General features: G+C 38.5%; 1 protein-coding gene across 2 annotated transcripts in view; it reads left to right on the plus strand.

Annotated features, from left to right (window-relative positions):
- Positions 1–27,742, plus strand: part of VCL (vinculin) — a 108,771-nt gene that overhangs the window by 17,175 nt on the left and 63,854 nt on the right. For both annotated transcript variants that reach the window (XM_049646225.1, XM_049646224.1), the window contains exon 2: positions 18,708–18,778. In XM_049646225.1, the coding sequence (XP_049502182.1) occupies positions 18,708–18,778 (71 nt within the window). The remainder of the gene's footprint in view (positions 1–18,707; positions 18,779–27,742) is intronic.

Genomic DNA, 27,742 nt, shown 5'->3' on the forward strand with positions numbered 1-27,742 from the left:
CTAAACTCCTTATTTTAGCTCTTGAGGGCTATTACACTTCACGCCCCCCCCTTTGTTTTTATTTCTCTATGGAGTGGAGAAGTCAGCAAACTATATATATAGCCTGTGGGCCAAAATTTATACTGCCCAGGAGCTGAAATAGTGTTTATATTTTTAAATGTTTGAAAAAAAAAATCAAAAGAAGATTCCATGGTGCATGAAGTTATATAAAATTGAAGTTTCAATATCCATAAATACAGCTTTCTTGGAACAGCCCTGCCCACTCATTAACATATTTTCTATGACTGCTTTCAGCTTACAACAGTGTTGAGAAGTTGTGACAGAGGCTATATGGTCCATAAAGCCTAAAATATTTACTATCTGGCCCTTTATAGAAAAAGTTTGCCAATCCCTGACCCAGAGTCTTAAGATTTATAAAGTTGGGAATAGACCTCAGAGATGTTCTAATCCAACTCTCATTTTTTTTTTTTTTTAAGTAAACTGTATGCCCAATGTAGGGCTCAAACTCACAACCCCAAGATCAAGAGTCGCATGCTTTACTGACTGAGCCAGCCAGATGGCCCCAACTCTCTCATTTTAAAAATGAGAAAGTGGGGGCACCTGGGTGGCTCGGTTGAGGGTCCGACTCTTGATTCGGCTCAGGTCATGATCTCATAGTTTGCAGGATCAAGCCCTGCGCTATCAGCACAGAGCCTGCTTGGGATCTCTCTTCTCTGCCCCTTCCCTGCTTGCACATGCTCTCTCTCAAAATAAATAAACTTAAAAAATAAATAAATAAAAATGAGAAAATGTATTCTCAGACATGATCAATAGAGTCTCTGAGGCAGGTACCTTTGACAGTGGAAAAGCCAAAATCAGAATCTACTGCTGGTCCTACCCCAGAGTAGGGCCCCTCCCTCAAAGCCTGCACTTAGACCCCATGAGACTGCTTGGCATTTCATGAACACATTTCAGTCCTTCTCAGTTCTGTTTCTTTGCATATGCTGTATTTCCTTCCATCTAAGATACCTTCTTCCCTCCAGAAATTATATCCATGCTTTAAGGCTTAGCTCAAATACTGAAGACTGTCTTAATCTCAACAGCTGGTTGCACTCTGTGTCCACCTACCCCCAGTAGTGCTAAGTTCTACTTCCCTGTTGGCCTATACACAGCAGGCATTTATGTAGTTCTGATCTTTTCCAAGCCTAACTAACTATAAACTGCCTAATTGCATCTTTGTATCACTTGCACACTGCCTTACAAATGGAATTCCTAGGACATAATTTAAAGAATAAATTAACTAAAAACATCAGGATACAAAAGATACCTTCAACATCTCTAGTTTATGTCTTATTAAAAAAAGGGGGTGCCTGGGTGGCTCAATCGGTTAAGTGTCCAACTCTTGATTTGGCTCAGGTAATGAGCTCACCATTGTGAGATTGAGCCCGTGTCGGGCGGGCAGGCTCTACTCCCAGCGTCCTCAAGATTCTCTCTCACCCTTTCCCTCTGCTCCTCCCCCACTTGTGCTTGTACTCCCTCTCTCTCTCAAAAAAAAAAAAAAAAAAAAAAAAAAAAAGTCAGACAGAAAGAAAGAAAAAAGAAAATACAACACCACTGAATAATATTTTTGATGGTATTAGCTATATAGAAGAATCTACCTCACAGTCGATGAAGTATGTATACCCTAGGGAGAACTTGGATATGTCCCAAGGAGGATCATCTAATTATGTGATTATTATTTAAGACTTGAGTATATTTATTGATTACTAGGCTTATAGAAACTTCCCTGCTAAGGTAGGAATTCACACTCTAAATTCAAATTCAACAGTGATAATCTTATACATTCTCTATCTACAGGGATTCTCTGTTGTTATATCTTCCATGTAAATTCAATTCGGGAAGGTTTCCATTTATGAACCAAATACAGACTTGTGTTGTTCTGTAATGAATCATTAGGAGTGAACTTGATATTTAGCGCTGACTGAAGATAAAAGGATTGTAGTTTAGTGTATAGGTGCTTTGCCAGCATTGACTTTTGATACTTTGCTTGAAACAACATCAACAATTAAAAAAAAAAAAACAAAAAAACTAGATAGATGAATAGACCCTCATGATAATGTAATCCTCTCAGTTCTAATTCTCTTTCTTTTCCCCAACTGGGAATAAGTTATGTAAGATGGTAGAGCCAGAACTTAACTGATGGGTTTGGTTATCTGTGGCAGCTCTTCAACATCTAGGCTTGTGGTACTTTGTAGTAGTAAGCAGGTGAAACAAAAGGAAATAATGTCCCTGTGAAAGTCTTCTAATTAAACCAAGGTTGTGTCTGATCTATTAATGTTACATGAAGAGCAGTGATGAAATATAATCGGCAAAAGGCACAAACACAAATAGTATAGCTGGGGATGGTTGACAACAGCTTTTTTTCTGTCTGTACATCTCGGCCAGTTTGGTCTGGATGTGCTGCAGCTGTTCTCTTATTTCACTTTTCAGCAAGTTTAGAATTGAGTCTTGCTTAGCCCATGTGTAGTCGCACTAAATATGTTTGTAGTCATTAAGAAGAAAAGGTAAAAACGTTAAAAACAAAAGCCTAAAGGTAAAACTTGGGGGTTTTATTTAGTTTAGGTACCATTAAACAAATCTTTTTTATGGGCATTTGAAGTGAGCAGCCTTAACCATTTGTCATATTAGTATTCCCAAACATTGGATTTCTGGTTCTGGCTGTTTACAAGAAATGTGTTTGTAGCTTGAGCTGAAATAGAGTAATTCTGCTTCTGGCCCTAATTTAATGGGTCAGAGTGTCTGTTACAGCCTGGAGCCAAATTTAATTACTAAACTGTAAAAGTGACTGAATGATCTCCAGTTAGCAAGCAGGATGGTTCCCAACATTAGTAAAGACACTCAAAGACATTTGTCTTTGGGTTACTATTTCAAATTTTGACCACACCTGTAATTAAAAAAAAAAAAAAAAGGTAAAAGGCTACATTATTGGTCAATCCTGGTTCAATTTTAAAAGCTAATTGAGGCCAGGTTGACTCAGCTGATCATTCCTAAGCAAGTAACAGTTATGGAGCTGAAGCAGCTTTATCCCTAGTGAGCCTGACCTGTCCTGGCGGTGGAAACCTTCCAGCTTCTGGGAAGGAAAATCAGAACAATTGGATATGAGTTGATTAGACTGCAGCCTGGTGGTTTATATATACCCATTGTGGGCTTGAAGTCTTTCTTATCCTTGCCGTCTGATAGCTCCATAGAATTATAGAATCATGTGATGTAACAGCAGAAAACAATCCATATCATTGAATCCTTTTCCCTCATTACACACACACATACACGCATGCACACACACACACCCACACACACATACACACACAAACACAGTAGAGTGGCTTATTTTATTTGTATTTTTTAAGATTTTGTTTTTAGGCAATCTCTACACCCAACATGGAGGTTCAAACTTACAACCCCTAAGTCAAGAGTCACATTCTCTACTGACTGAGCCAGCCAGGCACCCCTGGGAGTGGTTTAGAATTAGAGCATGGGAGTGCTGAAGTCAACACCAGTATCTGAGTAATTTTAGGCAGATCAAGGAACCTATCTTTGCCTCTGTCATCTGTAAAATGAGATTGTAATGGTACCTACCTCATAGGTATATTGTTATAAAGATTTAATGAAGTAATAAAGAGCTCCTGATTTACAGCATGTGCGCAGTTAACAAAAAAAAAAAAAAAACTTTTTTAAAAGGAGAAAACAGAAGTCACAGATGAATACCACAATGGCAAAGGGAAAGAAAAAAGGACTAATGTTTATTTAGCACCTGTTATCTTCCAGGCCCTGGAAGATACAGATGTATTAGGTGATTTACATATGTATTACATTCTTTAGCCTTGAGAGAGATTTTACTTTTCCCATTTTGCTGGTTAGAAGAGTGAGAAAGAGATTAAGTTACTTGCCCAAGGACACGGTATTAATAATAGCAGAGTGGGAGGAGAGATTCATTCCAAAGCCCCAGTTCTTTTCCACTACCCTGTTACCTTCCATGAGGTCCCCAGTTTTCCCCACATAAAAATGGGTTGCATTTCAAAAATTCATTTACAAATTCATTTGAAGTTATTTTTCCATAAGGACAAAGTTACAAATGGTGGTTATAGACCCAGACTTATCTGCAAGAGCTGCATTGTTACTGAAATTATGCACATTTGTGAACTAAAACTGTCAGGAAAAAAATGCATTTGCAATTTTGGCTATTAAACAGAAAAAGTGTATTTTAAATTCTGTGGAATAATAGTTCTTTGAGAAAAGCAGATTGGTTAGAGAACAGTAAGAAGATGGTGACTGTTTTGATGCTGGTGGGGCCTTTGGAATACTTTAAGGGACTTAACATTTATAGCACGGAAACAGTCTATGTTTGATGACACTTTGATGATGTACAAAGCACATTCTTATTCATTACAATCATGTATGAGACACGTAGGATAGGTAGTAGAGTTGACCTAATTTTCCTTGGCAATAGTTAGCTTTTTTTCCCCCATCATTTCATCCATGATTTTTGTTTTTTAAAGGAGCCCAGCTAGTCACTTTAATACTCAAAGGATTAGTTTATAGGTATATTGAAGAATGAATGAAAATAAAAGAATGAAGGTCTTTGATGTAGAAATGTTGGGGCTTGGAGCAAGCGGTCAAGAAAGAATTCTTGAGGCCTCTTTGGTGCAAAAAGGTGGCTTTATTAAAGCATGAAGACTGGACCCATGGTCAGAAAGGGCTGCACTGGGATTGTGAGAACAATTGATTACATACTTTCAAGTTGGGAGGGGTTAGGGATAGTATAAGTCTCTAAGGAATTTGGAAGCAAAGTTTCCAGGACCTTGAGGGGCTAGCTGTTGTTAGGATAGGTCATTTACTACTGTCTAGTAAAACCTTAGTCATAAGACCCTTCAGATGTATATCAGTGGGCCATATGCTTGGAGGATGATTGCTAACATATATCTTGCGCGGGGCGGGGCGGGCGGGTAGAGATAAAGGAAGTTTCCAAAGGAATTTTTATATGTTAATGGAGACTTAACAGGGCCCTGGAGGTTGGGATGTTAAGCCCTTAGCAAAGTATTAACATCCAGGCAGTTGAGTTCCTAGAGGAAGGTCACTCTGCCTGTTTCAAGGACTTGTCACTGGGCTCTAAGTTGTAAGGAAATTTAATTTTTTTCTGTTGCTTTTGTTCCCCATGTCAGTCTTCCTGAGTTAATTGTGCCGAAATAGAAGGAATTAGAATGGAGTAAAGGGTATATGTGGGCAGATAAGAAAATGGTAGAATTAAATGTTAACTGTTTTTTTTTTACTGTCTTTAATATTTTCTTATTTTAGTTGGCACTGTTTTCTGAGCACATTATCAGTCATTGTGTGTCAAACCTGACCCCAGTGGAATCTGTTCTTTACTTGAAGCATCTGCTAAAGATTATATTCAGATCATGCAATGATCTTTTCCTCCCCATCAGTATTTATGAATATGCGATAGTTATTTAATTATAAGACTAGTGGGACTAGTACGGAGTTCCTGTTTAAGTAATCTTTTTAATAACTAAAAAAAATTAGAAAAACTAAAGCAGATTGAATGAAAAACCATCCTTTTATTTTCCTGTAATTATTGCTTGTTCTCCTCTTACTAAAGGCAGGACTAAAGGGTGAGAATTGGGGGAACTTAATGTGATGTAGTATTTGCTTATGCATGTTTCAAAACAAAAGGGAAATCCCTTTAAGTAGGATTTGATATGCTGTAAACGAGTGTAGGAATATTTGTCACTTAATGTCTGGCTTGCAAGTTAGGAAGTATACCTGAAAACACAGGAAATGGAGCCAAGATGCTTGGATTTACATTCATGTTCTGCAACTTCTTTAGAGAAATTACCTCCCTGACCCTCCTTTTTAAAGTGATGCATTTAGGGTAGATTGCCAAATTCTTTTTTACTCTGAAATTCTCTGTGAAATGGAAGGAGCATATTTTGTGTTTATTTGAGACGGCTGGGAGAAAGTGGGTGGTGGCGAGAAGTTCACTGTGCTGGAGACCTGCTTTGTTGTTAAATTAGTGGCCATCCAGAGCGCAAGTGTAAGTATTTGTGACATGTACAGAAGAGTACTGAGTTGAGGGAGAGAATCTAGTATTTGCCAATTGGAAGCCTGCCCACAGCATCTTCATAAATATGAATCTGGTGAGCAGGCTGCTCTGTTAACATTTATCTAACCTTAACCGATACAGTCAATCTTAAGCTGGGTTACAATAAAAGGCTGCTGCCGAGGCAGCTTAACACTAGTTCTAAGGAACGTATGTTGCATCAAATAAGCCTGCTTGACGTTAGAACTTGCCACTGACATGGTTCATCTACTATTTATCCCATGTGATTGTGTTATCATTGGTGTACATTTAAATTCAATTTTCGGCAGTTGGTCAAAATATGAACCTTTTAGGCACTGGTGGTTTCTCATTACTTTATGGATTATTACTTGCCAGGAATATTTTTTTAAATTTTATTTATTTATTTTTAGAGAGAGAGTGTGCGGGCAGGGGAAGAATAGAGAAAGAGAGAGAGAGAATCACAACCAGGCTCCACAATGTCAGCACAGAGCCTGATGCAGGGCTCCACCTCACAAATGGCGAGATTATGACCTGAGCCAAAATCTAGACATGGATGCTTAACTGACTGAGCCACCCAGGCGCCCCCTTACCAAGAATATTTTGACACTTTTCATTTTATTTTTAAATGTTTTATTTATTTTTGAGAGAGAGAGTGCAAGCGGGGGAGGGGAAGAGAGAGAGGGGGACAGAAGATCCGAAGTGGGCTCTGCACTGACAGCAGTTAGCCCAATGGGTGCTTGAACTCATGAACTGTGAGATCATGACCTGAGCTGCAGGTGGATGCTCAACTAACTGAGCCACCCAGGTGCCCCTGTTGACACATTTTAGAAATTTAGTTTGTTTTTCTGATTATAGAGGTAATGCATAGTCATTTTTTAAAAATCTGAAAAGTACAGGAAAAGATTAAGAAGAAAAGAGAAATCACCTGAAATTCTACTTTCCATGCTGTTTCCTTCTAGTCATTTTTTTCTTTTTTTTTTGAGGTAGCTATGTGTTTGGGGGAGAGGGGGATATTTCTTTGGTGAAACAGCTGAGGCATAAGTAGAATTTCCCATGACACTCATGATGTTGGGAATCTTGCCTTGTGTACTGTGCTAATTAAGAACTGAATGATTTTGTCTGGGGCACCTGGGTGGCTCGGTCAGTTGAGCATCCTGACTTTGGCTGTGGTCATAATCTCACAGTTTGTGAGTTCAAGCCCTCTCCTGTCAGCGCAGATCCTGCTTCAGATCCTCTGTCCCCCCGCCCCACCCCCATCCCTCCCTCACCGATACTTTCTCTCAAAAATAAATAAATACTAAAAAAATACAAGAACTGAATGATTTTATTAAACCAGGTGGCACAAACTCAGATGCCTGCACAACCAAATGTGTAAATGTGTGAATCAGACCAGTTAGAGGACACTGGGGAGTGGTAGGGACTGTGGTAAATTGAAAAATGTAGGACCTGATTGAAGAAGACTGCTACTATCTCCAGCTTATTGTTGCCATATGGAAACAGAGTCTTGTGTTACCAGATCTTCCTGATATCCAATAAAATCTGGACATCTGTATTTCTTTTTAATGTGAAGTTTTCCGTTTTAAAAAAATACTGTGCCTGTCAAATAGGTCTGTAGATTACACCTGGCCCATACACTGCCGTTTTGTCATTCCTGACATAAATACTTCCCTCAGTCTTTCTCACAGCTCTCATAAGAAGAGCACTTTTATAACAAAATATTTAGAGGGGACTTGCATAAGGAATTTCTAAGAGTGGCTTCAGGAATTTTCACTCTGTGTAGACACTGAAAGGGTTGCCTAATGTGGGAATGATAAACCTAGATATCCACAGAGACCAGGAACTGACATAAATGAGTGAAATGGTCTGGATATTAAGATTATAGGGAATGGTACAGAGAGTATATTCCCTGTATAGGATATTTGGGTTCTAGCAAATTGTTTCTTTGCTGAAATGCAGATCTGATGTGGCCAATCTTCTAGTATGTCAAGAGTTTCATAAATTTGTATCTTTATGAAATTTCTTGACTTAAAAACAATGTGGATGAAACATAAATTACCATTGGTCCAAATCTGCACAAAGGCCACTAATTTGTAACTCGTGGCCTAGATGACTGTTTTCCTAAGTATATCCTACAAATCCCAATTCCATCATAGGTTGGTAGGTATTAAGAAATTGGAAAGTGGTGGATTAAATTAAATTAAACAGATTTCCTGACTGAAAGTTATCTTAGATCCTTAAATAAACTGTTTGTAAATTCCTAAGAAGATATAGGTCATAGGCCCCACAGTTACAGTTAATGTCTCTGTCTTCACTCACCATCCGTCTTGTCTCTGAGGAAGAGATGATTTCCTCCTGGTAAATGTTAGTGTCTCTACCTGTTCTCCAGATTCTGTCCCTGCCTCTTTAGAGACCTTGCTTTATAATCAACGTCTTGTTTCCTGCCTCCTTTCCTTCAGCCTATCAACATGCTTGGTTTCTTTAAAGAAAATAATAACCATTTTCTTAGCATACACAAAAATTAACTTCAAATGGATTGTGGACCTAAAATGTAAGAGCTAAAACTATAAAATTCTTAGAATAAAACATAGGAATAAATCCTCATGACCTTGGTCATGCAAAGCCTTCTTAGATACTATACTAAAAGCACAAGCCACAAAAGAACAAATAGATAACTTGAATTTCATCAGAATTAAAAACTTTTGTGCTACAAAGGACACCATCAAAAAAGTAAAAACAAGTCACAGACTGGGAGAAAATATGTGGTATAACCATATAATGGAATATTATTTGACAATAAAAAGCAATGAAATACCGCTATATACTCCAACAGGAAAGAAGCCAGTCACTAAAGGTTGTATCCTGGGGCGCCTGGGTGGCTCAGTCAGTTAAGTGTCCGACTTCGGCTCAGGTCATGATCTCATGGTTCGTGGATTCGAGCCCTGCATCGGGCTCTGTGCTGACAGCTCAGAGCCTGGAGCCTGCTTCAGATTCTGTGTCTCACTCTCTCTCTGCCCCTCCCCCACTCGTGCTCTGTCTCCCTCTGTCTCAAAAATAAATAAACATTAAAAATTTTTTTTTAAATGTTGTACACTGTGTGATTCCATTTGTATCAAATATAGGCAAATCTGTAGAGACAGGAAGTAAATTACTGATTGCCTATGGCTGGATGGGGTGGAGAAGGTTTGGGGATAAATACAAGGAGTGACTGCAGATGGTTTCTGTATGGGATGATGATGATGTTCAGAAAATGATTATGGTGATGGTTGCACAACTCTCTGAATATACTGAAACCATTAACTATGGCAGTAGACACTATTGATTCTTCTTTCACATTCTTGGAACTCTGTATTTCTTTAGCTTTCATGGCATAGTTCTACCATTCCACACATCCTGTTTTCAGACATTTCCTTCTCAGCTCTTTTCACCAGCTTGCTTTTCTACCAGCTCTGCTCTGTTTCTTCAGCCTAGGCATGTAAACTGAGGAACCATCTCTTCAGTTGCTTATTGAGCAAGTGCTTATCTCCATCTCAACATCCCATAGGTAGTCATGATTTTCTTTCTCAGATCTGGTTTTCTCTTCCTATATTACCTATACTACCAAGTCCATTTGAGTCAGGAGCCTGAGAGTCATTCCAGACTTCTCCCTTACCCTCCACATGGAATGTCACATAGATGCACCTCTTAAATCTGCCTTCATATCCATATCCATACTGCTGCTGCTTTTAGTTTATCTTTACTTTTACTAAGACTCTAAGCTCTGTGTGATTAGGGGCCACATGTGTTTTCTTCATTACTGTCTATAATACCTGGCACATGGTATGTTATATAAATATTTGATTGAGTAAATGAACTAACAAATGAACTGATCATTCTAGTTTTTTTGTTTTGTTTTATTTTATTTTTTTTACCTTTGTTTTATTTTTGCTGCTGAATTTTTCTTACTGAAATGCAAACCTAATAATGTCTTTTGCTTAGGACCATTAAATAATTTCCCATTGGTTAGAGAATAAAGTCTAAGTCCACTGCACACAAGGCCCTCCCTAATGTGGTCCCTTTCTGCTTCTCCAATTTCCTATCTTCTTTATATCTCCTCCTTGTGGACCTTAAACTGGCCATACCGTCACATAGCTGCTCCACTGCTGGAAAGCTCTTTCTTCCCCAAATCCCATTACTCCTGGAGAAGAGCTCTTATCAGCCTTTCTAGAGTTTCTTTTCCTCTGTGAAACCTCTCCTACATCACTGATGCAGAGCTGAAGCTTGGATGTGACTCCGTTAGAGCATGCATTACACTGTGTAACAATGATTAGTTTAAGCATTTGTCTTGTCTTTCTGTGAAGGGCAAGGACTGAATCCCACTTATTTTTATATTGCCATCGCACACAATGTTGTGCACAGTGCCTACCACATAGGAAGTACTCAATGAGTGGTTGATTAAATGAGTGAGTTGGAAATCAGAGTAGGTTAGAGAGTCCTTGTTTTTCTGGATATATGGCTTTTTAAACACCTGACTCTAGTATATCATTTGTGAATAATGCAAAAGGTACAGTGAGGGGTGGGTGGATCATAAATCCATCACCACTGCAGGAAAATAAGCAAAAGTGTTGCTGATGGTGGGCATATACATTATTATTGTTTTATGACATAGACATGGTACTGGACACAGCTGCATATCAGAATGGCCCTTCAGTATAATGGATTGATCAGCCTAATAGCTATACTACAGAAACAGAGATTTGAGCCAAACTAAGTACAGGCAGAATTGTGCACATTCCCTTGTCTGGTCACAATCAGTTGGTTTCCATCAGTTGGCTCCATGGCTGGCCTACTGTAACTTTAAGTGTACATTTGGCTTACATTTTCATTGCATTTTCTTGTCTAAATACATTAGGGGAGCATCTGGGTAGCTCAGTCGGTGAAGCATCTGACACGATTTCAGCTCAGGTCATGGATCTCACGGTTTGTGGGTTTGAGCCCCGATCCAGCTCTGCGCTGACAAGGTGGAGCCTGCTTAGGATTCTCTGTCCCTCTCTCTCTCTGCCCCTCCCTCTTAGCTCTCTCTCAAATAAAAAAAAAAATAAAAATAAAAATAAAAATAAAATACATTAAGGACTTCTGTTGATTACCATCTCCCTGCACCCTTTAAATCTGATGTTCTATGGCTACCACTTATACTGTGTAAATCTCTAACACAAATTCTCTTATGTGTTTTGTCTTTCTGTTTTCTTATATTTAGGCTAGCTAAGGGAGACCTCTACATTAACATACTTTTAGTCTGGGTAATGACTTGAACCAGCCAAGTTGTTTTTTTTTTTTTCTTTTTCTCTTTCTTTCTTTCTTTCTTTCTTTCTTTCTTTCTTTCTTTCTTTTGCTGGAAAGAAACCAAATCTCTGTACATTACTGAACCAAATTGAGTGGGTCGTGATGAAAGGAGTAATAATAACAACAGCAGAAGACAAAAGGCCTCTCACATAGAATTTTGAACTAAAGTCACATATTGAACAAAAGATATTTAAATTAACTACTGAACAAAGTAAGAGCTCTTCAAAAGAAACAGGGCTTCCCGCCAAGCCCCCTGAAAATGCCCCCAGGCCTCTTACTCATTCACTACCCTTATTTCATTTTATCTAAGGATGCTTTATTTCTTATCTCATTCTCTTCCTACCACCTATCGGACACATAGTTGGCACTTACTGCCTGTTTATTGAATTGAGGGAATTGGGCCTCAAGAGTTAGAGGCAATTCTCTGAAGAAGAAAATAAAAGAGAAATAGTTTTAGCAGTGAATAGAACCAACAAGTCTGAATTTCAGCAATGGAACAAAGCTTGGAAGTAATAAAATGTATTTACTATAAAGTTAGATTACTTTGAAAGGGTTGTTTTTAAATGCTCACCTGGAAAACCTCAGAACTTATAATTAAGACCTATTTGGCATTCTGGCATTCTTTTCTCTGCTTTTTTTTTTTTTTTTTTAAGTACCCTTCATGCCCAGCATGAGGCCTGAACTCACTGCCCTGAGATCAAGACCCAAGATGAGATCAAGAGTCCGATGCTCAACTGACTGAGCATCCAGGTGCCCGTCCCCCGCTTTGTACCCTTTAACTATGGGCATTTATTTTTCAGAGAGAATATGATTTATTTTAAGGTTAAAAAATCAGACATCAACTTTAACCTCACAATCATAAAATGTATAGATAAAATATACAGGAAGTGAGAGCTTTTAAATTTTGCATTTATTAATCATTTCATACCTTGCCTTGTTCCTAAAAAGAATTTGAAGTGGTAAATGAAGACTGAAGGTAGAAAAGATAAACTTAAAGGTAAATTTCCTTTATCAGAGAGCTAAAAGGTAATTGGGTCAACTACAGTAGACAAGGAAGGAAAGAGATCACATAGTTGAGAAGAAATATTTGAGTAATTATATGATTCATTTCAGGTCACATACATGACCATATATTTATTTATTTGTTTATTTTTAATGTTTATTTTTGAGAGGGAGAGAGACAGAGTACAAGCAGGGGAGGGGCAGAGAGAGAGGGAGACAGAATCCAAAGCAGGCTCCAGGCTCCAAGCTGTCAGCATGGAGCCCAACGTGGGTCTTGAAGTCACAAACCCTGAGATGACCCGAGCTGAAGTCGAACCCTTAACAGACTGAGCCACCCAGGTGCCCCCATACATGGCTATTTATTAGCTAAGCTGTAACTAGAAACCAAGTCACTAAATTCCTGTGCATGTGCTCTTAACATGTATGTAGTAAAAACATTTGGCTTAACTAAAGTAGTTAAGTGTTTTGATGACTGGTGCTGCACAGGTTCAAGAAGCATTTGTCCAAATTATTACTGACCTGCTTGTTTGTAAAGTGTAGCTTGTATTAGGAATCATGTGCTTCCCTACAGTAAGGCTGAGGCCTCCAGGAGAAATGTTTTCCACAAGCCATGAAGATTCCTGCTAGTTAACAAAGAGCATTTTGTGAATTAATCCCTTTCTTAATTGTTCTACTCTTTTTGTTTGGAAAAGATGGATGCTAAAAAAGCTGTTTTGTTTTGATAGTGTGGGGAAAGAGAAGGAAAGTACATTTCCTGGTTGATGGCCTAAAAAATGTGAAGCTTTATCTTGGCTCTCCTAGATAGACTTTGCCAGCTGTTCACAAATAGAAGATGCTTTTCTGATCCTGCATATCTTTAGAAACTGGCTTCTTTGGAACTTCTTGACTTGATACTTCAGTGATACAACACTGAATTGGAAAGATCTAGAACAGAGGATGACAACCTTTGAATAAATGGGCAAGTTAAGTTACATAATCTTCTCTGTCTTTGCTTGGCATACAAAGCCCTTCCCAAGGTGACTGGAGCTTCCCCTTCTAGCCTCATTTCTTTTGCTGAGGCCACACCAACCTGTTTTTCTTGTCTACTCAACCATATGCTCAAACACATCGGAGCCTTTGCCTGTTCTCTCCTTTCTGCTTGGACTGTCTGATCCTTCTCTTCTCCATCTAGCAACTCTGTCTTTGCAGACCCAGCTCTTTTGTTTTGTGAAGAGACCATGCAGCAAAGGCAAAAATGAAGGTTAATCTAGCAGCTGTGTGAAGAGTGAATTAGAAGATGGAAGTCTAGAGTCAGGAAGACCAGTTTTAGGAGACAGTGAAAGTCCCATAGACCTGAGCTGTGCAATATAGTAGCCACTAGCCACATGTGGCAATTACAATTAAAATTAATTGAAAGAAGCCAATCGATAAAGGTTACATACAGGATGATTCTGTACGACATTTTAGAAAAGGTAAAACTATGGAGACAGTGACATGATTAGTGGTTGCCAGGAGTGAGTTGTCATGTCGACTATGAGTTTTGGGTGATTATGATGTAGTCAATGGTAGGTTTATGGGTAGTAACAAATGTACTCTCTGGTGTGGGTTGTTGATAATGGGGGAGGCTGTTGTATGGAGCGGGGAGTGTATGGGAAATCTCTGTTATCTTCCCCTTAGTTTTGCTGTGAACTTAAAATGCTATAAATGAAAAATAAAATCTTAATTAAAAAAATTAAGATTAATTAAAATTAAATAAAAAGTAATAAGTTACTTCTTCAGTTGCACAAGCCATACTGCTCAATAGGCATATGTGGCTCTTGGCTACTGTATTGGGTAGGACAGTTCAAAAAGAACATTTCTATCATAACAGAAAGTTCTATTGGACAGCATTGCTAAAAATCAATTCCTCAAGTGAAAATGACATTTATTCTACACAGTCATGCTTTATGTGTTTTGCCTTAAAAACGGGAGCATTTATTTATTGTACCTAATTTAATTCTGGATTGAGTATATTGAAGATTGGAGTGACTGTGGATACTGTCACCACAAGTATGAATGCAGCTTAGAATAGTAAATTAAGGGGTGCTTGGGTGACTCAGTCAGTTGAGTATCTGACTATTTCAGCTCAGGTAATGATCTCAGGGTGGTGGGATTGAGCCCCGCATTGGACTCTGTGCTGGGTGTGGAGCCTGCTTAAGATTCTCTCTCTCCCTCTGCCCTTCCACGCCATCTCCCTGCCACCAAAAAAGAAGAGCACAGGCTCTGGAACCACATGCCTTTTTAAAAAAAAAAAAATAGCTTCTGGATAAGTAGCCTTTGAGTATATTTTTATTATCTACTTTTCTTTCCCCACTTACCCCTACCCTTAGAAAAGAGAAATAAAATATTTAAGTAAAATTCATTCATTCTTTAGTAATTACCTTCACCAGGGTCAGATTATTGGCTATTCGTAAAACTGTTTTAATGGTTTTGCTGGGTGTACTCATGATTGCTTTATTTTTAATTTTAATTTTTATTTATTTTTTTAAAAACAGATTATCTTAATTTTTAAAAAAAAATTTTTTTTTCAACGTTTTTTATTTATTTTTGGGACAGAGAGAGACAGAGCATGAACGGGGGAGGGGCAGAGAGAGAGAGGGAGACACAGAATCGGAAACAGGCTCCAGGCTCCGAGCCATCAGCCCGGAGCCTGACGCGGGGCTCGATCTCACGGACCACGAGATCGTGACCTGGCTGAAGTCGGACGCTTAACCGACTGCGCCACCCAGGCGCCCCCAGATTATCTTAATTTTTAAATTTAATTTTTTTTGAGAGAGACAGAGAAAGCATGAGTGGGGGAGGGGCAGAGAGAGAGGGAGAGAGAGGATCCCAAGCAGGCTCCCCGCTGCGTGGGGCTCAAACTCCCGAAACTGTGAGATCATGACCTGAGCCAGAACGAAGAGTTGGACAATTAACCGACTGAGCCATCTGGGTGCCCCATGACTGTTTTATTTTTTGAGGGTAAATCTTTGCCATATATCAGCCTTCCAGCATTGCTGCCTTCAAAGACCTCTCACCTAATTGATCAGAAGTCATTTCTGATTTTTCCCCCCCTCGGTCTACTCCCCATCCCCCACTCCTTGCAGCCCAAGAGCAAGTCCTATTAGTTCTTCCTCCAAAAGAGCTAATTCTCCATTTCCACTTTCATGTCTTATTTTAAGTTACTGTCCTCTCTCTGCTGGATGACTGCAGTAGCCTCCTAACTGGTCAGCCTGCTTCCCCTTACCCACTAAGATCACTTGGCCACATCACAGACAAAAATGTCTTTTTAAAAAGAAAATCAGGTCATTTCAATCTCCTGTTTAGCAGTCCTTCTTCTTACTGTATTTAGAAAAGATTCCACACATCTTAACCTAGCCTAAAAGGCTCTTTGCCATCTGGCCCTTGCCTTCTTATCCAGCCCTATCACCACCACACCTTCTCCCCTCACTGAACTTCAGCCACTCTGGCCTCCTTAAGCTTCCTTGGATATACTCAAATTTTCCTGCCATAGGGTCTTTCTCTTGTTTCTCCCTATGGAGTGTTCTTTCCCAGTTCTTCCATGAGGCTTCCTTCTCAGCTTCAGAGTCTCAACTCCAGTGTTACTTCCTCAGGGAAGTCTTCTTTATCCACTCTTTAAAGTAGGAACCCTCTACTCCTACCCTATAGTCTATATAGCATCATCCTTACCATTATCTGGGGTGATTTTGTTTGTGTATTTATGTACTTGTGCACTTTCTGTCTACTCCTACTAGAATATAAGTTCCATGAGGGCAGGAGGCTTATTTTTACTCTCTGCTCTAGCCCCAATACCTAGAACAGTGCCTGGCTTATGTAGTTGTACTCAATAAATGTTTCATAATGCTGAATAACAGCTGAATAACTGAATGTTTTCTAAAGGAGATATAAGAGGAACTCACTCCTCTTCTTCCCTTGCTGTGTCTCTGTGTGTGTAAAATAAAAGAAATCTCCATGTGTCTAAATATGAATATCCTTCTAGGCCCTTATACTCAGTATGAACTAGTGACTTTGTTGCTGAACTTCATTTTTTATTTCATGAAATCATGGCCCACAGCTTTTTGAATGGTTGATTTTAGTTGGAAAATATAGTGAACAATACATCTGGAAATATTCTGTCATGTTTTGATCTGAGAAACTCTAGAGAACCAGCTGCTGATTTGAAAGGCTTTTATTATGATACAGGCAGTCTATTGTCTACAAAAGCACTGGCTATTACACAGTGGTATATGTGTTTTTGCTTTTTTCTGAGCTATTAACTTGAGAGAAAAAACTTGTATTCATTAACTTATGCATGACTTGTATTCCCTGAGAATAGTTTATTGTATTATTTTCTTTAGCTGATTTACTGTGCACTAAGGGATTTTTCTTACTTGTTTTTTTTCTTTAAACTCAATCAAAAGTTAAACAGTTAAATGGTAGGATTGAGATACTTTCCATTCTGGATTTAAAAAAAAATTACAGATTTCTGCATTAAACTGTGGTTTATATTTATGATTTAGCACTTTTATGTAGCTTTATATTGGTAAAATGGGTGGGTTTCACCATTTACTATATTCAAGTTTACCTTTCTTTAGAGTACTTTAGAGTATGTGATATAGCTGTAGTGAAAGAAAAATTGACATCCAAGCCCTACAGAGGAATAATTTTGAAGAAAGTGAGTATGTGTACCATTTGTGATATAATAAATATGTGTGCACATAATCTGGTTAGTGTGGCTTTTAATATTTTGATATATTTTGATATTTTTAGATATTACTATTTGGAAGATTTATATGAAATGACATAATTACTACAGTTATTAGGTAGGAAATAATTGCATCTAAATAACCCAGAATAACATTTTAATATTACTTTTTAAATTATAAAAATTGTATATTCACATTTCAGAAGATTAGAAAAGAGGAAATACAGATACAGAATTTCCTAAGCATCATTATAATCACTGTTAACATTTTGTTTTGTATTCTTTCAGTGTTTTGCTTCATACATATGGATTTTTCTGGTTTGTTGTAATCGTAGTGTATTTATTATTTTTATTCTTCCTTTTAAATGAAATATAATGTCAGAAAAATTTTTATGTAGTGCTGAGTCTTTATAACCATTGTTTTAATGGCTCTGTAGTACTCTATCTTTATCCTAATTTACTTAGCTGTTCCTTGTTGTTGGATAAGTTATTTAAAAAATGTTTTGGCTTTTATAACTACCATGATAGTGAATATTTTTGTGAATCTTGTTATTACCACATTTGGTATTATTGCTTATAGTGTATATTCTCTTTAAGTGGAATTCCTAGATATGACTTTTCATATCTCTTAACACATACTAGTAAATGCTTTTCCAAATGGAGTATGCCAGTTTACATTGCCATTAGAAGGGTATAAAACTATTCTATTGTAGCATTAAGCATTATATATTATTTTTTAAAAAGTTGATCTATAATTAGGGGAAAAATCGTGTTGCTTTAGTTTGAATTTATTTATTTATTTTTAATTAAAAAATTTTTTTTTTAGTTTAGAGAGAGCATGAGCAAGGGAGAGGGGCAGGCTCCATGCCCAATGCAGAGCCCGAGATGGTGCTTGATCCCAGGACGCTGGGATCGTGACCTGAGTGAGCTGACATCAAGAGTCAGATGCTCAACTGACTAAGCCACCCAGGCACCCCTGGTGTGAATTTATTTGATTAATGGTGAAGTTGTGTATTTTCATATGTTTGGTTTCTAGTTTCAGCATCATAATTGCTTTATACTTTTTTTCAGTTCCAGTAATATGTCCCCCCCCCCCCCCCCCGTATAGACATTTAGCTTACTTATCTTGATTCATTGTACTTCATGTACTGTATTAGAGATATAGGGGTACGTGACTAGCTCCGTTGGTGGAGCATGTGACTCTTGATCTTGGGGCTGTGGGTTTGAGCTCCACATTGGGTATAGAGATTACTTAAATATAAAATCTTAAAAAAAAAGATAAAGTAGTTTGTCAATTAAACATATATACATATATCTCAGAGATGAGTTTATCTCTTTTTTTTACTGTGCTCCGCGGTGCCTTCAAATGAATTACTCTGAACAAGGGGTGGTACATTGTTTGTATCCCATATTGTTATCCAAGTATATTGTGGAAGGATATATGGGAACTGTCTTGATAATTTCAAAAATCCAGAAATTTTCTTTGAATCCAGAAACTTCAATGATAAAGTATGTGTTTCAATATGTTTATAAGTTTTTAAAAGTCTGAGAATTTATTATTAAATTGTGAATCTTTTTCTCCTGTAGGTTGGAAAAGAGACTGTTCAAACCACTGAAGATCAGATTTTGAAGAGAGATATGCCACCAGCATTTATTAAGTGAGTAAAACATTCTTCTCTTGCTAAGCAGAATAATCCTCTTGGTAGGAAAGAAAATTGATTCCAGGAGCAACTTTTTTTTTTTTTTTTTTTAATATAAAAGTGTTTACAATTGAGATTTTGACTTTTCATCTTATAACACTGTAGTTCCTACTGTTGATTGTATTCATTGCTATTAGGCATTTTTGACATAGTGATTTTTAATGAAAGTTTGACTTCTGAGTTTCATTATTTGGAATGGAAAAGATTCAGAAACATTCTGACCTTAGCAGGCATGAATCTGAGTTATATGCTAAACACCTTTGCTTGGAGATGAGGGAATAACAGTAGATACAAACTTAAAAATTTATTGCAGTGTTTTTTCAGTAACATTTTAAATTTAAATTATATTTACTTATCACCCAAATTCCTACAAATAATTTGCAGGTGTTTTGGCCTATCCTGAGTAAAAGCGGAGATATTAACTTTTGATTAGTTAAAACTTTGTCAAGTTTGTCTTTGCTCAGTGATTTTGTTCTATGGCAGTCAAGACCTAAGTAAATGTAAAGGTTGGTGCATAGGACAGAAAAAAAGTGGAATCTTTACTTTTCAAAAGTCAAAAGTAAGGTAAGGCTATTCAGTTACAAAAAAAAAGTGGCAAAGGATTTGAATAGTCACCTCAAAAGAGGAAATCTAAATGGCCAATAAATTATGAACAGGTACTCTATCTCATTACTCATCAGAGCTGTGCAAATTACTCCATTATAAACCCTAAATTAAGAAGTGTGATAATACTAGTTGTTGATAAAGATGTGGAGCAATTGGAACTCTCATACACTCCTACTGGGAATGTAAATTGGTGCGGCCACTTTGGAAAACAGTTTGGTGTTAGTAAAGTAGAGGACAGACAATTCTCAGAGAAACTTATGCCCATGTACACTAGGATCCATATATGAAAACATTGATATCAACATTGTTCATGATGACTCCACTGGTCTGTTTATTGTAGAATGGATAAAAACAATTATGGTATAGTCATAAATTGGAATACCAATCAATAATGAAAGAGAATTTTTCACTTCAAAATGGTTGATTTTATATTATGTGAATTTTACTTCAATTAAAAAAATGAATGAATCTCAAAAATAAATGAGAGAAATGAATGATAGATACATAGGTAGTCTCCATTTATTTAAACTTCAGAAACATGTAGAAGTAAACTGCCTTAAAAAGATGAAGATAAGTAAGGAAATAATGATTACAAAAGTCAGGGTAATGGTACCTCTGGGAGGAAGGAAGAGGGTTATACTCAGGGTGAGGCCACACAGGGGCTTCTGAAATGGTAATAATATCAAAATAAACAAATAAACGGTAATGTATTTCTTGATGTAAGTGTTGAGTTATATGGGTGATTGTTTTATAACTATTCATTATATGTATGTTTTATACAAATTTCTCTATGTAATATATCACAATTTTAAATAAAGTGAGAAGTATTCTTTTATTTTTAACCTCCTTATGTTCTATTTTCATTGAACAGATGCAAAATTTCACCCATGTTGATGTCTTTTTATTTCTAACTTACTTGAGTGGGTGCTTCTACATAATGGTGTTTCTGTTAATTCTGCAAAATGTTCATGTGTCAGGAAGTAAGGGGCCAGAAGCATCTGTTTTTTGTAGAGCCTGTTTTGTGGGAGTATCTTTTCTGATTTGCCTCACTGGACTTGATAACCTCCAAGGTTTCTTCCAGCTCTAACCAATATGAGCCTACTTTGTTTATGTGCCATTTCATCAGCATGGTAATATTAAGAGGAGTCCTATGCTGTCAGTTAAACATTATAATTAAACTTATATTTACCTTACATTAAAAACACAGATCTTGGGAATGCAAGCTGGTGCAGCCACTCTGGAAAACAGTATGGAGATTCCTCAAAAAACTAAAAATAGAACTACCCTACGACCCAGCAATTGCACTACTAGGCATTTATCCACGGTGTGCTGTTTCGAAGGGACACGTGCACCCCCATGTTTATAGCAGCACTATCCACAATAGCCAAAGTATGGAAAGAGCCCAAATGTCCATCGATGGATGAATGGATAAAGAAGATGTGGTGTGTATATACAATGGAGTATTACTCAGCAATCAAAAAGAATGAAATCTTGCCATTTGCAACTACGTGGATGGAACTGGAGGATGTTATGCTAAGTGAAATTAGTCAGAGAAAGACAAAAATCATATGACTTCACTCATATGAGGACTTTAAGAGACAAAACAGATGAACATAAGGGAAGGGAAACAAAAATAATATAAAAACAGGGAGGGGGACAAAACAGAAGAGACTCAAATATGGAGAACAAACTGAAGGTTACGGGAAGGGGTGTGTGGGGGGGATGGGCTAAATGGGTAAGGGGCACTAAGGAATCTACTCCTGAAATCATTGTTGGACTATATGCTAACCAATTTGGATGTAAATTAAAAAAAATAAAAAATAAAACAAGTTAATACAAAAATACATTAAAAAATCATTTATAGATTCACAAAACAGATTGGTAGTTGCTAGAGATGAGGCAGAGTGGAGTGGGGGGCCAAAATGGTGTAGTGGGTCAAACGTACAAGCTTCAGTTACAAAATAAATGAGTCTTGGGGGTTTAATATAAAATTGTTAAGAACATGAATTTTAAAAGTTATCATATGAAAAAATTAAAACTATGGATGGCAACTAGTCTTAATTTGGTGATTCTTTCACAATATATACACATTTAAAATCATTTATACATCTGAAACTAATATAATGTTATATGTCCATTATACCTCAATAAAAAATAAAAAGAGAAAAAAAACCACATAGATCTAGCTCATACCTGTTTGCCCCTCACTCCCTGGAAAGTATAGAGCATGGTGAGATAATGCACAAGGGGTTTTCAACATCAGGTGGGTATTTGAACTAGGTGACCCTACAGAAATTTCCTTTCAACCCTGACATTCAAGTCTATGAAGATCATTTGACTGATTAATGATTTTTTTTTCAGGAAACTAATTTCTGCTCATCCCCAGAAATATATCCTTGAAGTATGCTATGTGCTCTCACAGGCTTCCTTGGGGACTTAGACAAATTAAGGAGTGTGTCCTAGTGATATTTTCCAAAAAAATAGGTAACTTTAAACCAAAACAAAACTTTAGGGGTACCTGTGTGGCTCAGTGGGTTAAGCATCTGACTCTTGATTTCAGCTCAGGTCATGATCTCACTTTTGTGAGTCTGAGCCCTGCGCTGGGCTCCATTGGGCTTCTTCTCCCTGACAGTGTGGAGCCTGCTTGGAATTCTCTCTCTTCTTCTTTCTCTGCCCCTCCCCTGCATGCTTATATGCTCTCTCACTCAAAATAAATAAAATAAACCTTAAAAAAAAAACACCAAAACAAAACTTCATTGATTATCCTTAGTGGTAAGTAGTACACCAGTTCCCTACTCTAGTAGGTTATTTATTTGTTTATTTATTTATTGGTAATTGGCGATTTAAAGAAAAAAAAATAAGATTTACCTTGCCTTTCCAGAGGTTCTTCAAAAAAATTAAAAGTAGAACTACCATATGATCCACAGTTCCACTTCTGGGTATTTATACAAAGGAAACAAAATCACTACCTCAGAAAGGTATCTGCACACCCATATTCTCTGCAACCTTACTTACAAAAGCCAAGACACGGAAACAACCTAAGTGTCCATCAGAGAATGAATGGATAAAGAAAATGTGGTCTGTTTGTATGTGTGTATGTATACAGACACACACACACTGGAATATGGGGGAAATGAGTGAAGGTGGTTGAAAGGTACAAACTTTCAGTTATAAGATATATAAGTCCTAGAGATGTAATGTACAGCATGGTGGCTATAGTTAACAATATTGTATATTTGAAAATTGCTAAGAGAATAGATCTTAAATGTTGTCTTCACCCACACACACAAAATTGTAACTATCTTGCCTTCCCTGTACAGACTTTATCTCAGAGTAACCGAATAGTCCTAGTTGATGAGGGGAATTTTAGCCAACAGATGTGAAATTAATGACAGAATTAGGAAGTCGTAATTATGCAATTTTAATTAGGAAGCAATTGATTTAGGTAAAGATCATTAATGGATTTAGGTAAACCATTCATAGGTTTTAACCTTTATTGCATCATGGGGAAAAATCCTGGTCTCCATGGGGAATAAAGGAAAAACACTACGTTATGATCAACTGAAAAACTTACTGAACAGTGTTTTTTTTTCTTAATGTTTGTTAATTTTTGAGAGAGCGAGCAAGCGCATGAGTGCGGGAGGGGCAGAGAGAGGGAGACACAGAATCTGAAGCAGGCTCCAGGTTCTGAGCTGTCAGCACAGAGCCTGACCCAGGGCTCGAACTCACAAACTGTGAGATCATGACCTGATCTCAAGATCAGGAGTCAGTCACTTAGCCAATTGAGCCACCCAGGTGCCCCCTGGGTGGCAGTTTTTTATTGGGACATTGTTTAGGCCAGTAGCCAGGCTTACCAGAAGTGTGACAAGCTCTTGGAGGGGGCTTGGAGAATGTTTAGGTTGAGCCAGCAGGGTAAGACTGAATAGCTCCAGTAAGGGCAGTAGCCTAGTAAGCATGAGATCGTTTTTGATCTCTTTGTCTCATTTCCTCTTTGATTCCTCCTGTCTGTTGTTAAAGACCCTGAAGGCCAGGTCCAGTAGTTCATATTGAGGGGTTTGAGGGCCTTTATCCAACTTTTGAGGTTTCTTTCTAATGTCTGAGGCTGACTGGGAGATGAAATGCATAGATAGGCAGGATCGATTTTCCTTTGTGAAAGAGAGAGAGAGGGTGCAAGTAAGTGAGGGGCAGAGAGAGAGAGAGACAGAGACAGAGAATCCCAGGGAGGCAGAGAGAGACAGAGACAGAGAAGCAGAGCTCACCTGATGTGGGGCTCGAGGTCATGAGTTTGTGAATTTTTAAAGAGCTTCAGTGAGGTGGGTGAGAAAAAGGGCAGAGTTTTCATCTGATCTGTGGGTGCTTTTTCTTAACCTTTCATAATTGACCTGTGTAGAAGCTGCCCGCTACATGCCTCTTATGAAGCCGGTGGTCCTGTGGTTGCATTTGGCTTTGTCTCCAGAGGAGGGCTGGTAATTCCAATTGGGCTCAGCTAAGGGAACTGCTGCATTGCTGGGAGCATGTTGTACAGGCTCTCTGCAGTTTAGATCATCGGCATATTCAGTAGCCTTGGACCAAATTCTGTTTTTCTCTTCTGGGGTGGTACAGGTGGAGAGAATAACATATAGGTCCCTCCACAATAAATCACAGGAAAGAGTGAGATATTCAAATTCTTTAGTGAACCTGGAGGAATCAGTTGAGAAAGAGCTAAGCTTAAATTCCATATGAGAAAGATCTGGCATGAAGGGAACGTAGACCCAAACAATGCCCCCTGATGTAGCCACTTTGCGAAGAGGGAATTGGGTGGTGAGAGCATCAGGAGGTTGTTAAGAGTGATCAGAGCGAGTGTGGGCAGAAGGATTGAGAAGTGGAGGCAAGGGCTTAAGGGGGGAAGGAGGGTGCTGAAGGGCCCTGAGGGGAAGGAGGGTACTGGGGTGTGTGTGGAGGTGCCAGAGGATCAACTATGTGTAAGTGGAAAGGTGGAGGTTGGTCAGCAGGGTCAAATCCAAGTTGGTAGAACTGGGGAGATAGAAGGAGCATACGACAGGCAGTGCGAAAGTCAGGATGACCAGCGAGTTCAAAGAAAGCTTGGACATAAGGAACCTCACCTCATTTACCCAGGCCATGACAATATAAACTCAATTGGAGAAGAGAATTGTGGTTAAGAGAGCTGTTCTCTGGCCAGCCCTTCTGGTCATCTAATTAATATTGGGGCCAGGCTGCATTACAGTAGAAAATTAAGATGTTTGGGCCAAATACCTTGTTTCAATTGGAGGTTTTTGAGATTTTTGTAAAAATGGTTTTTATCTATTTATTTTGAGAGAAAGAGCACGTGAGCAGGGGAGTGGTGGAGAGAGAGGAAGAGAGAGTCCCCAGCAGACTGCAGAGCCAGACATAGGGCTTGATCTCACGAATGGAACTGTGAGATCATGACTTGAGCCGAGATCAAGAGTCATATGCTTAACTGACTGAGCCACCCACGCACCTGGAGGTTTTTGATATTTTTTTAAGGAGGCATCCCAGAGGGGAGTCCTTGGGAGGGGTGGACAAGGTATTGCCCATCTGGAAATCTAGGAGGAGAAAGGAGATTTTGAGGACCAGGAACAAAGGGAAAAACTGTGAAGGGAGACATCTTGACTCAGCGTTCCAGGAAGATGAAACCCTGACCAGTGTGGAGCCTGAGAAAGGGGCATCCCCCCAAACTCAAGGGTCTGTGTGAAGGGAAGGGATTGAGGATCCCAAGACTGCAGAAAGACCCAGAGGAGGTGTCGCTCCAGTGGTGAACTGTTGATTGTTGACTGAGCCCAGTACTGGGGCTTGAACCTTGCCGTGGGGGAATTGGCCAACACCTGGTGGGTGATTGCTGTCAGTGCTCAAGATCTCAAAGAGCCCTCCTGAAAATGAAAATTTGACTCACCTGAGATAAGTTGAGAAGGCGATCTGGTTGAGATGGATTCCGGTCAGTAGGTAATGGCCAGTCTTCTTACGGGCCACCAAAGCTGTTAGGGAATTGCACAAAGCATGTCCAGACAAGCAGGACAGAGTTTATTCACTCTCTAAGGGAGGAGAGGGGCCAGACATCAAGAGAGATGTCGGCCACAAGTTTCTGTCAGGCTGAGCCTTGTAAGGAGTTTTAAAGGATGTTGAGAGGGGACACAGTGTGTGGAGAGAGGGTCGACTCTCGGCCAGGTAGAGTAGAAGATGGCGTGTTTTTCAAGCTGCTCTGTCTGGGGCTCCTCCAGGATGTGGGTTGTGGTCCGACTAGAGAAGAGTATGTTCTGTAGTTGGGGTCTGTTTTCTGAGAATATAGGCCCTGTGACCTAAAAAAGCAGAGTTAGGACCAAGTGCAGACACCTGCGAGTTTTACCTGTAAGCTTGGCTGGGAGGTTGGGGGGACTTTGAATAGATTCCTTTCAATTAACTTAATATGTTACTTGAAAATAGCACAGGGTACAAACAACAATATGGCTGTGGCTGTCAAACAGATTTGGGGGGGCAAATATTCCGCAGTTTAAAACATTATAGCTCTTTATGCTTTTCTTGCTTTTCTTTAGAATGCAAATGCAAAATGAAGCAGAAAATTTTTGTAGATGCCTTGACTTGAAGGGGGAGGGGACAGAGAGAAGCAGATGGAAGCAATTAATGACATCCTTGGAACTGTTGAGTAGGACATTCTTTTGGGCTGTTTGGTTGATGTTTGGAGGTTTCCAGGGCATGACAGAGCTTCCTCTGTCATCTACTTTTACAAGCACTTCTAATAGTGTCTGCTTAGGCAACACTAAAGAATAAAAGTTTCAAAAATTTATTCTTGGATCTATTTCTACTCCTAGAATGGTAGAATGTCAGTACTAGAGAAAACAGAATGCTCTTGGTCTGTAGATAGATTTATATCTAAGCAGTCTGAAATATGTTTAGAGATTTTTTTCGGGGCAAGATACGATATTTTCAGGATTTGGGGGTGTCAAAATCAAATCATGGTCTTATTTGTGTGACTGGCAATTAAGAGCATGTTGACATGTTGGAGAAAATATTTCATATCAGTTAAAATTATATATCTGAGTTATAATTCTCAGTGAGGGACTTCCAATGCTTGAGCAATTCCTTACTGTAAAAGCAAGAACATTTTAATACGGAGCAAGATTTGCATTGTTACAGGAAGTCTTTCTCTTGGGTGGAGTAAGAGTTATCTGATCTCTAACTGCACTAGCAGAGTTTACAGTTTACTAATTTTACCCAAGATTGAAGTAATAGCCACACTGTTGCACAGGATGTGTGGGATTGCACGAGGATTGCCATAGAAACTGTCTCAATCTTCATAACTTCAGGGGTATAATGTCCCTGCTGTACTGTTATAATATTGGTTAGATTTGCCCTGTAAGAAGTCATGTGTTCCTGTAGAGACTGTCAGGAGAAGAGTATTTTGCATCATCGTCAATCATCATCCTTATCAGGCAGCAGCAGCAGTAATATTTATGTGTAATTGATTGATTAATGGGCTGGACACACTAATTGGTTAATTAAGTATTTATTGATCACCTTCTATTATGTGTAGCACACTAATCACTTGTATGATGTATTGTAAGTTATTTCTTAGTAGTAATAAAATAGCCACATTTGCAAATGCTTTTCTTGGGGGTATGTCATACATGTGGGTTTTATTCTTCTGTGTTATCATGGAGGAACAAAGGTGGAAAGCTGCTGCAGAGAAATTTTTAAAAAATGCTTTAAGAAGGGGGCACCTGGCTGGCTCAATTTGTGGAGCATGTGACTCTTGATCTTGGGGTTGTGAGTTTAAGCCCCATGCTGGGTGTAGAGATTGCTTGAAAACAATCTTAAAAAAAAAAAAAAAAAAAAGAAGTAAAAAGATGCTTTAAAAAGTTTGAAATTAAAGAGCTGTAATGCAGACTGACTTTCACTATATAATAGGAATTCAGAGAAAGTGCTATTGTTGTAAGTAGGAATAGTAGAAAGAAGCTTCCTGTGGGAAATGGAACTTGGGAAGATGGATGTGGGGAAAAGGAAAATACTCTGGGTGGAATGAATTGCATGAGCAAGTCATGGGGCCTGTGAGGAGAGGGACAGTCATGTTGGGAGTAGTAGGGGCTGAGCTAAGTTCTGCCAGGTGATAAAGGCCCTTGAAAGCCAGGCAGAGGAACTTGGAATTGAGTAGCAGAGAAGCTTTCCAGTTCTTGAGCAGTAAGATGACAAGCTGGAAGTGGTTTTCCAGAGTTCATAGCCAAACACTGGATGAATAATAGGTGCTAGTGGAGGAAAGAAAGTAAGCTATGTGAACCTACCAGATCCATTTTCTGTCAGTGTGGA

Source organism: Panthera uncia, chromosome D2 (genome assembly GCF_023721935.1).
Source record: "Panthera uncia isolate 11264 chromosome D2, Puncia_PCG_1.0, whole genome shotgun sequence".
Lineage (NCBI taxonomy): Eukaryota > Metazoa > Chordata > Mammalia > Carnivora > Felidae > Panthera > Panthera uncia.